Below are 11016 nucleotides of genomic sequence, written 5' to 3'. Positions count from 1 at the left end.
CGGGAGCCGGCGGCTGGCGGGGCGGCGCGGCCCAGCTCCGCCCCGCTCCGCTCGGCTCCGTCACTGCGCGGCGCCGCGGTCTCCCTCCGGCCGGGCTCCGCCATGGCTTCGGGGGTTGCCGCCGCCCGCTCCGCCGAGGAGCCGCCGCCGCCGCCGCCGCCGCCCGAACCTCCCGCCGAGCAGAAGCCGCCGCCGCTGCTGCCGCCGCCGCCGCCCGCCCAGGAGGAGTTCTCCTTCCTGCCGCTCGTCCACGACATCATCAAATGGTAACGGCGGCCACGGCCGGCAACCGGGCCTGCCCCCTCCCCGCCGGCACCGGGCCTTCCACCCCTCCGCTCCCCGCCCCAATGCCCGGGCATCGCATCGCGGGGGCTGCCCTGCACCGGGCCCGGGCCGGGCACCTCGTCCCTGCTCCAGCCAACCCCTCTAATGATGCTGTCTGGGCCTCGGGGTGCCCAACATCCCCAGGGTGCTGGGCAAGGGGGTTCCCCCTCGAACGATGCTCTCCCACCCCCAGCATCCGCAGGCATGCCCTGGATAGGAAGCAGGACAATGGGGTCCCCCCCTTTAACGATGCTTTCCCACCCTCAACATCCTCAGGGTGCCCTGGACCGGGAGCAGGGCAATGGGATCTCCCTCTAATGATGTTTTCCAGCCCCCAGCATCCCTGGGGTGCCCTGGATGGGGAGCAGGACAATGGAATCCCCCCCTTTAACGATGCTTTCCCACCCTCAACATCCTCAGGGTGCCCTGGACAGGGAGCGGGGCAATGGGATCCCCCTCTAATGATGTTTTCCAGCCACCAGCATCCTCAGGGTGCAGAGCAAGGGGGTCCCCCCTCGAACGATGCTCTCCCACCCCCAGCATCCACAGGCATGCCCTGGATAGGAAGCAGGACAATGGGATCCTCCTTCTAATTATGCTTTCCAACTGCCAACATCCCCAGGGTGCCCCAGATGGGTGGCAGGGCAATGAGGTCACCCCTCTAGTGATGCTCTCCAACCTCCCAGCATCTCCTTTGCCCTTTTTCTCCTAGCTAGAGTTCCTGGGAAGAGTGTCAGAGGGAGCTGGCACAGCCCCAAGTGCATCTCCGCTCTGAGTCATGCCAGTATCTGGGTGCTGTTTGGGTCAGTCAGGCGGTGCACGTGCTCCCATGGCCCAGGTACACTGCCCCACCATTAACACCCAGGAGCAGGAGCGTTGTACTTGCGCTGGGTTATTGCTGCAGATAACTGTACTGTTTGGCTGATAACAGCCTCAGAAAGTACAGGCAGTGCCGGGACAGGAATGCAGCCCATTTCTGGGGAGTTGTAAAAAGGGGGATGGCTTCTGCAGTGGTATGGGTTAAATTGTTCTTTTCCCAGTTCAAGATAAGTACTGTAGGGGTAAAAGGTACTTGTACAAGGGTTCTGAGAACTGTGATGTTTCTGGCCCAGGATAACCCCTTCAGAGATGCTTGTCTGAGGTCCCAGTAGGGGCATGGCTCTGCCATGAAAATCCATCCAGGCCAGCTCCGTGCACTTACCTGGGCACAGTGCGGGGTAAGGCAGAGGGGATGGGAAGCATGAATTCCCTTGTCACTGGCTGTGGGCCTGGCTGCCCTTTCCCTGTGTGCTTATTTAGGAGCTGAAGCTGGTTTGTGTCCTGCTGATGTTTCACTTGCAGCAAGCATGTCTGAAAGGTGAGCGAAGTTCACCCTTAGTGGCTCTGCAGCCTTACCCATGGCAAGGAGAGACTGAAAAACCTCTGACACGCCGGTCCAGGTACAGAATGGATGAGAGAGTGCAAACCCTCTGATTTCCCTCAGCTTCCCTGTTGTGCTCGGGGTGGGTGGTTGCACCCGACCTCGATCCTGCCTGATCTGGCCAGACCACAGAAGTGAGGCTAAGCCCATTGCCAGGTGCAGCATGTACATAAGCAAAGTGGGCAGTGGCCATGGGCCGAGACCTCCCAGATTCCTATATGTCACTGAGCAGGTCATGGTGACACACAGATGACAGTCCTGAGGATATCTTGTGCCCTGTCCTGCTGAGCCACTCATTCCCGCTACCCAACTACCTCCCTCAGCTTCGCACACGGCATTTTCTGGGCGGCTTGAGCAGACGTAGGTATGCTGAACAGTGCTGTAAATGGGTAGGACCACAGAGGCAAGTGGTGGGATGTGTTGCCTCATGTCTCTGACAGATGGCAAATGTATTATCCTATGTGCTGCTAGTCGCAGAGCCCAGCCCTGCTGTTTTGACACTGACTCAGCCGTGAAGACACATCTCCAAGGTGACTCTGTGCTCGGGAGTGAGGATGTATCGCGTAAATTTGCTTACATTCAAGGACACGTGCTCTTTCCTGTTGTTCGGGTCTGGAGAAAGTTTTCCCAGGCAGGGCTTGCTGATATTTTCAACCTTGTACAGTCAAATGGCATCGCTGCTGAGGTCCCAGCTCGTGGCTCCACCGATGGGGGGTTGTGCTGGTGTAATGAAGAACACTGTGCCTCAAGGCAGGTCTTATGCGCAGTCCATCAGCACAGGCTGTGGTTGGACGTTGCGTTGAATCCTGTGTTACCGCAGGCAGCTGCAGTCTCTTCCAACACCTCCTCACCCCTGCCTATCCATGCCCTCAAAGAAGGAGTCACTTCAGTGGCTTGATCCAGCAGGAAAAGCACCCATCAGAAAAAAAAACCCACCAAACCTGAAATAATTACCCCTTTAGATCAACCAGCCAGACAGGCAGCCGTCAGTTCTCTATGTGTGGGGAAGGGAACAAGACTCAGGGAGACCTGGAGCGGAGAGGACGTCCATCTCAAAGCCAGCCTGCAACTATAGTGGATTAAAGGCAGTATCAACCCATCCTTCCCCAGATGTGCCATAGGGTTGTATGTGTGCCTGTATTTTTCCACTGCCGACCTGACCGTGAATGCCTGCATAATGGGGATACATTGTAGTACCAGCTGCAGTTTTATTTAGAAGGGAGTAATGAATATTTTGTTCCAACAGGCTTTTGAAATGAACGGAGACCATCTGGTTAAAAGTTTTGCTCTCAGCCATGTCACGATTCCCCAAAGTTACAATTGAGCACCTCTCTGCCCTGGTCCTGCCAAGCAGATTTATTTTTAGGTCTGGCTATTGAACGGGCTCCAGTTTACAAAGACCATTAGAATCCCGCTCTCATTATTAACAGGCACCCTGGAAGTGGGGACTCGCTTTTGCCTGGAATCGTTAAAACTTCTCGCTGGTGCTAACAAAGCTGCGGTAGATACTAACGAGGGTTTGAGGGCAGACGTTGCCTCAGACAACACTGATCCTTGAAAAACACAGAGCTGGCCGCAGAACCAATTGTGCTGCTCTTAAAAAAAAAAAAAAAAAAGCTGTTGCTTCTCTTTTATTAGGTATGTATCCCCACAGAGTCGTTTTAAAGCTCAAAAGTACCATTTTCTCTGCCATTGGATACTCTCTGATACTTTGGGGAACAGTTTCTATTTTCCGCTGTCAAGCTGTTTGACTGCATTGATTTTTTGTCTTACAGCAGCAACAGGTCACAGGTGAGACTGAGACCTTTTTTTCCAGGTGCCTACACACAACATATGTATGTAATCTTACCTTCCCCAAAGAGAGACACGGGAGTTGAAACAGAGGGAGAATTTAGCCTGCTCCATGGTAATGTTTTAAAGCTGCAGACTGGCTCCTAACCCAATTGATGGGTCCTGAGGCAACTGGATTGTGTGCTGGAAATTAGCAGGAAACCAGTTTGTCCCAGAGGCTACCCAGTCTGTGTATCTATCTGTGTCCATTTTATTGGGATAGGTGAATTAGGTGTGCGTAGGTAGATACCAAGAGCAAAAGTTTCCCACTGGATTCCAGTTTAAGCTCTAGTTGCACTGGAAATGACAGTCACCGCAGCAGGTTGTTCACTTTCCAATAGGAGAACTGAATAGTGTCTCCGTTTTCTCTTCTCTGCAGCATGGACAAGGACAGCCAGGATGTTCATCAGGTGCTGAATGAGCTCAAGAACAAGTTCCAGGAGATGAGGAAGCTGATCAGCTCCATGCCCGGCATCGGTGTGAGCCCAGAGCAGCAGCAGCAGCAGCTGCAGAACCTGCGGGAGCAGGTCCGGACCAAAAATGAACTGCTGCAGAAGTACAAGAGCCTTTGCATGTTTGAAATCCCCAAGGAGTAGGAAGAGCGCAGGTCTGCTGTCCGCGTCCAAGATACCTCTTCTTCTGGCTGAACAGGAGAGAAAAAGGTGGCAGAAGTTTACTTTTCTTTCTTCTATGCTTTTTTGATCGCCTTGCTCTGAAGTTGTGTCTGTGTGGATCGCAGGCATGTGACGCCGAACCAGAACACTGTGTGCTTCACACATGATGATTACAGCAGTACATTCACTTTCATCTGCTGTAGGACTGTGCATTTATATATGCATCTCTTCTGTTTTTCTCTTGGGGTGGGGTGGTTGGGGTTTTTTTTACATTCAAGCACGGTGGAGACATTCTATTTTCTCCTCACTAAGGGTCAAAGTACCTGCTGGTTAACTTCAACAAGAAAAAGGGGGCACTTTCTGCATTTTTTTTTTCACTTAAAACTGGGCAAACATCAAAAGGGAGCGTAAGAGGGAAGGGTGAGCTGTTTGGCCCTGCGCCTGGGAGGAGTCTCTGGGGCACTTTCCAGTCTCTGTGTGTCAAAAGAGGAATGATTGCTTTCAATTACTTCTGTATTTCTCTCTCTTTTTTTAAACAAGTGATGGTTGTGTCTGAGATGAGTCAAGTAAAGACTTAGAAATTCCAAACTGCCCCTCTTGTGTGTTCACTGAGTGGATGTGGGCTGAGCTGGGGCAGGGCTTTGGCAGCACGGAGGACATGTGTAGCCTGGGCCCAGCTCCTCTGTCTTTACCTCACTTTTGGAAGCAGGGTGACTTGGGAGAGCAAAGCAGAGACTGCCAGGGGAATGGATTTCGGTAGGCTTTGGGTGCGTAAATCTCCTTGGGTGAGTGCAGCTTGTAGGCAGTAGGTTGGGCATCTTGCTCTTTTAAAGCAGAGGAAGGGCAAGCAGAATCAAAACAAAGGACATAAATGACAAGAGCTTTTAGTTATTCCATCCGTGACACAAGTCAGGCTCAACAGGATGGGTAAGTTCCACATCCGAAGTGCTCCAGGGGCTTCCCGCAAACACAAGCATTTGAGCGGCTTGAACATTTGCCAGCGGCTGATGGAAAGCTCTTGAATGTCGTATCGCATTCATACGGATCCCAGGGCTCCCTGCCCTCTGTTCTCCTGCTGTTAGCTGTTACGGTGGCTGATGACAACCTGGTAAGCAGCACTGCATCTCACCAACTAACAGAGATGTGACGGGACCTTGAATCTCATGGTGCTCTGAATTATGCTGAAAGATGGTGCAGGTCAGCAGTGGAAGAGGTGAAAAACCAGCTAGTGTAATACCATATCCATTGAGAACCAGCATCCAAGGGCAGGTAGCACTCAGGCCTTCAAAAGAAGAGAAGCGAGGTCTGTTTGAGTAGGATTTTCCTTTCCTAAACCAAGAGGCAAGTAATTCTGCTCGTTGGGAGCTGGATGGTTGCGACTCACCTGTAGCGTAGAGATTACTCTGTTCCCGCTGGAATACTTTACTAGTACTTTCTTTGGGAAGGTGCCAGTGTGTAAACTCTGAGTAAAGCAGAACACCAAGATAAACAAAGCACAATGTACGCTCTTTTTATTACTGAGATTTGCCTTTCTGCCAGCCATTGCCTGTCCCAGCTCAATAAATTCTTGTGTCTCATGCCTGGACGGTGGTTTCCGGTTTTTTTGCCAGTTGCTGTTCCTGTGAAATCGGGGCATATGTGAAGCTGGAAGAAATGTGTTTCCAAAGAAATGTCTGGCACTTAGCACAGGAACAAGTTAACTCTATCAACGTGAATCCAAGTTTCAAATGGAACTGAAGTAGTAGATTGCAGTCTCACCCACCTTAGTTTTGTGGCTTCGATAGAATTTTTTGTCATTAATATGTATTAAATGTAGATTTGTTCTGCCGCTTGAAGGGGGAATGGGGGCTGAAAATGAACTGAAACAGAAGCTGGAGCCAGGGAGACCTGTTCTTTGAAGAGCTTTTCCCTTTCCCTTTCACTTCTAGCAGTGGTTACTGTGACTTGTTATTAGGAAGAGATTAAAAACCATCAGATGCAAAGGTGACCTTTCGAGCAAAGTACTTCCTTTACTCATATTGCAAAATAAAAACAATATCCCGGATGGGGCACAAATGAATCACTCTCTGTTGACATCATTAAAATGTGCTTAGTTAGTCGGGAAAAAGCACAAAATACAATCAGCTCTTTATAACAAAGTGATGTCAGTTTGCTCGGTTACTGTGGTGAATGACATGCCAATGCCCGGAGTGTCATGGGGCTGGCAGGATCGTCACTTGGCGTTAGTGAAGTGAGGAAAGAGTCCTGGCTCGGTGACCCGTTTTAGTAACTAAGTCTGTGCGTGGCCCCTCGTTACCCCGTGTGGCAACAAATTGGCTGCTTGCAGAGGCGGAAACCTTTGCACTGGGAGTCGGGAGAAAATGGGGTAATAAAGGGATTGAGTCGAGAGGCTGTTTTTAGCACCTCGGAGCTGGGCTCAGGTCTTGGTTTAACAGGATTTGGTTTTGCTATAGGGCAGGGCGAGGAAGCAAAGGCAAACCTGCATATGTCGTTTTAAAAAGATTTTATTAATTTGTAGAAAAAATAAAACATCAAGTTTCACCCACAGTAGAAACACTTGAAGATTTTTTTTGTTCATGTCAATGACTAACAATACCTACATAAAGTGCCTATTATTTTCTTATTTAAAAAACCCTTCCCGCTCCCCCCACCCTCCCCAAATCTTGTAAATCAGACAAGACAAATGTAAACAAGAGTCAGTTTTTTGGTCCATCGGGGCTGTAACTCTGCAATGTCTTTGCAACAGCTTAGGAGTGTCTTCTGCACGTGTTTTGCAAACACAGACGAACACACAACACAGAGCCGGAGTCCGTGCACAGCTTCTCAAGTTAAAAAAACAAACAAACAAACAAACAACAAAAAAACAAGCCCAAAGCCCCAAGCAGGCGCTGGCAGGCCTCTGCCCTCCCTCCTGAAGGCAGTGCCTGAGGCTGGGTGGTTTGGGAGGGAAAGAAACGCCAAAGTCCGTGCCCTCCACACTCATCCTCCCACCTGGCCGCCCGGCAGCTCACCCTTTCCCCATCTCTCTGCCCGGAGGAGGCTGGTCCCAGCAACACCCCCCTTCTCCCCTCCAAAGCCTCCCCCTTCGCATCCCTCGCTCCCAAAATTCACCCCCGGGGAGGGAGCCGATGAAAGCGATCCCTCGGGAGGAGGGAGGCTGGGGAAGAGGCGACCCCGTCTCTGCCCCGGGTGGGTGCCTGCCCAACCTCCTGCCTGCCCAAAGTCAATTCGGAAATGAGCATCTTTCCCCCCTCCCTTCTTTCCTTCCTTCCTTCCCGTCGCGGGGCGAGCGGGGGCTCCTAGCTGATCACGCAGCGGTCCTTCTCCTTGCCATGCCCGCCGCCGATGGCTTTCTCCCGGATATACATGAGGTCGCTGTGGACGCTGGGTCGCCGGGCGAAGGGGGCCACTATGCCGTACGCCTCCTCCGTGCTGCCCCGGCCCCCCTCTTTCAGCAGCTTTTTGCCTTTCAGTGCCTTCTTATGCAGGATATCGCAGTACTGGACCGAGACCTTGCGGTGCAGGTCGGGGCTCATCTCGCTGGGCAGTTTGGCCATGGCGAAGAGCGCCTGGAACATCTGGTCCAGGCTGCTGTTCTTCTTGGCCGAGATTTCAAAGTAGGCGCATTTTTTGGGGTCCCCTCCCACCAGCTCCTCGATCTCCTGGGGTTGCACCTCTCGGTAAAAGTCCCGGTCGCCCTTGTTGCCGCAGATGACCAGGGGCACCTCTATGTTCTCCTTGGTTTTGTTCTTCAGGCATGACTTGGTCTCCAGGATTTGCTGCTTCAGGCGCTGCACCTCCTCAAAGGAGTCCCGGTTGTCCAGGCTGAACACGAGGATGAACACATCTCCTGGGGACAAAGAGGGACCGTGAGATGGCTGCAGGAACGGGGGGACACGGAGACCTGCTGCCTAAGCCATAGAGAGACTTGGGGAGGGAAGGACTGGGCAGCATCTGGGTCCGGCATCCTCCTGTCCACCCCGTGCAGGGAGCAAAGTCGCCCACCCCATGCACACACAAAATCCCACCTCCCTCCTCCCAGGACTGGAAAAACATCCCCAAATTGGGCAGGAACACCTGAGATCTGGCAAGGGACCCCCCCCCCCCCCTTCCTCCTGGCGCTCCCCAGCCAAGTACCTGTGAGGATGGAGAGACGACGCATGGCTGGGAAGGGGTGGTTGCCTGATGTGTCCAGGATGTCGAGCTGGTAGACCTCACCGCGGATGCTGTAGAACTTGCGGTGGAAGTCCTCGATGGTGGGCGTGTATTGCTCCTCGAAGCGGCCGGTGAGGAAGCGCGAGACGATGGCCGTCTTGCCCACCTTGGAGGAGCCCAGGATGACCATGCGGTAGCAGTTCTTGGCGGGGATGCTCAGCTCGGCCTCGCTGGGACACATCTTCTTGATCATCGCTGCCAGTTTCATTGAAGCCGGCGAAAGTGCAGCTTGCACCGGGAGGAAGGAGGAAGAGGAGGACGAGGAGGAGGAAGGCGATGTCAGCTCGGCTGCTCAGCCCCTCTCCCCTCGCAGGAAAGGCCGCTGTGAGCTCTGCACGGTCGCAGCCGCCGCCGCGTTATATGGAGGAGGCAGCGACCGCCCCTCGGCGCGTCACGGCCCGGGGCGGCGGCGGCGGCGGCGGCGGCGGCGGCGGCGGCTGAGTCAGTGCCCGGCTCCGCGCCCGGCCCGCTCCCCCGCCGCAGCCCCGGCTCCGGACTCCCGGTCCCGTTTGCAAAGCCGATCCCTTTGCAAGCTTAACCCGGGAATTCGGGGCTTTCCATCTGTCCCCGTTCGCAGTCCGGGCCGGGTTCCCGGAGCTCTGCAACCGGCTCGGGGTTCCCGGGGCCCCGCACGCCCTACGGCGGGGTCCGACCCCCCCCCCCCCCCCCCCCCGAGCGGGACCCCTTTGCCGACCGCCCTGCGCGGGCTCAGGGACCCGGGGCAGGGGTGTGTGTGTGTGTGGGGGGGGTGACTACCGGGGGTTTCCCAGCCCGCTCCCCGACGTCCTTTTGCTCCGTTTTACACTCGCTCTGGGTGCAGAAACGGGTGAGCGGACCCCCGCCCGGCAGAAAAACCCCTTTACGGCGGGTCCTCCGGGACGCGGGGCAGGGGAAGAGGAGCAGCGAGAAATCTCCCTCCCTCTCCCGGTGTCCCCCCCCACGCCCCGGTGCCCCGACCCCAGCCCCGACCCCAGCCCCGGGGAGCCGAGCGCGTTGCAGCGCCGAGTCCCCCGCTAGGGGGCAGGCAAGGGCACGGCAGGCAGCGCGCGGGCAGCGCGGGCAGCGCGGGCAGCGCGGGCAGCGCGGGCAGCGCGGGCAGGGCGCGCAGCGCGGGCAGGGCACCTGCGGTACTGCCCCGGGTAGGGCTGGGGAAGCTCAGCCTGGGGACATGAGCCGCAGCACAGGGCCCTGCAGCCCCTGGGGGGCCTTGGGGGGGGGCTGCCAGGAGGAGGAGGAGGAGGAGGAAGGATGCTCGCAGGGATGCAGGCGCAGTGCAAGGCAGCAGGGTTGCTCCCGAGGAGGGCAGGGTGCACGGTGCTGCTTCACATCGGGGGGCCTGATCTGGTCCGGTGCTGTGTTGGTGGGTTTTGCTGGAGCTGGATGCGAGGGCCATCCCAGGCAGCCCCGGACACAGCAGGGCTGCAGCGTTGCTTGGCTGACCCAGCATCTCCCTGAGCAGCCGGGCAATAGTCCTCGGGGAAATGGGAGCGTTGCTGTGCTGAGGGATTTCTGTGCCATCCATGAGTGAGAGACGGGGCCCAGGAAAAGCCAAATTCCTCTTTCACATCAGGCTGATGAGAAGGTCTGACTTAAAAACACCTGTGAGGATCTATTACAAAAAAAACTTAGCAAAAGGTGATGCTTAAATAACATTCAGGATAGCAGAAGCTTCACCTACAACACCGAGAGGGACCTCAGGGACAGCTAGAACACATGAATGTGTGAAGCGCGGTGCATTTCATCAGCACCACTTGAGAAATGGCTGCTGCTGAGCTTTTCATCTCCCCCGAGTGTGGTCGCACACTTGGACATTAATTTAAACGCTGCCCAAAGGTTTACGGAGAAATTGCAGTTGTCTGCAGGGTGGGAGGGAGCAGCGTTTTAAACAGCCCCTTGCAGCCCCATCCCTGCCTGCAGGGAAACATCCTGCCCGGCAGCAGAGGCACAAGGACACTTTAGGGAGAGAAAGTGGGACAGTTTCCCATGTTTATTGATCTGTGTACAAGACAGCAAAGAAGTTTAATAGCCGATTACAGAGCACAAATGTATCACCCCAAAATAACAAAAAGATCATTTAATTGAAGAGGTTGATGGAAAACAACGAGGGGAATAGGAAGTGCCAACCTCTGGGGGACAGACAAATCAAATTATCTCGATTTGGTTGGACTAGATGACCTTTAAAGGTCCCTTCCAACCCAAACTATTCTATGATTGGTGTTTATTGTTAACCATACAACTATTAATAGTGCCAGGAATGGGTAAAAATAGCCTGCTTGAAGCCTTCTCTTAGGTTAACAGCCTTCAGTAATGGAAAATCCATTTGCTCCCTCCAAAAGGCTCTTTGGTGACAGCAAAGGCAGAGCACACCACGAGGCAGATGTGCCACCGGGGTCCCAAGGGCTCAGCTCAGGGATGTGGGGTGCAACCAGAGCCGCCCTACCAGTGACCCCTTGGGATCAAGGACGGGGATCCCGGGTGGGTGGAAGAGATGTGATGGCTGCAGGAGCTCCTGGGGAGAGGACGTGGGCACTGCCTGCGCTGTGCCAGAGCCCAGCTCCTCGCAGAGTCACGCAGAGCCTGAGGAGCATTACGAGGCATTAGGCTGAGTCCCCC

General features: G+C 54.7%; 2 protein-coding genes across 2 annotated transcripts; one reads left to right on the top strand and one right to left on the bottom strand.

Annotated features, from left to right (window-relative positions):
- The first annotated feature begins 54 nt into the window (after positions 1-54).
- Positions 55-4776, top strand: MED9 (mediator complex subunit 9). Its single transcript, XM_030002022.2, has 2 exons — positions 55-266; positions 3954-4776. The coding sequence occupies exons 1-2, from the start codon at positions 103-105 to the stop codon at positions 4168-4170; spliced, it is 381 nt and encodes a 126-aa protein (XP_029857882.1). The 5' UTR covers positions 55-102; the 3' UTR covers positions 4171-4776.
- Positions 4777-6676: 1900 nt separating this feature from the next.
- Positions 6677-8752, bottom strand: RASD1 (ras related dexamethasone induced 1). Its single transcript, XM_030002021.2, has 2 exons — positions 8326-8752; positions 6677-8038 (listed from the first exon to the last, which is right to left on the bottom strand). The coding sequence occupies exons 1-2, from the start codon at positions 8609-8611 to the stop codon at positions 7488-7490; spliced, it is 837 nt and encodes a 278-aa protein (XP_029857881.1). The 5' UTR covers positions 8612-8752; the 3' UTR covers positions 6677-7487.
- Between the last annotated feature and the right edge of the window lie 2264 nt (positions 8753-11016).

Source organism: Aquila chrysaetos, chromosome 25, assembly GCF_900496995.4.
Source record: "Aquila chrysaetos chrysaetos chromosome 25, bAquChr1.4, whole genome shotgun sequence".
Lineage (NCBI taxonomy): Eukaryota > Metazoa > Chordata > Aves > Accipitriformes > Accipitridae > Aquila > Aquila chrysaetos.
The sequence above is the reverse complement of the archived record's forward strand: the minus strand, read 5'-3'. Positions and strand labels throughout refer to the sequence as shown.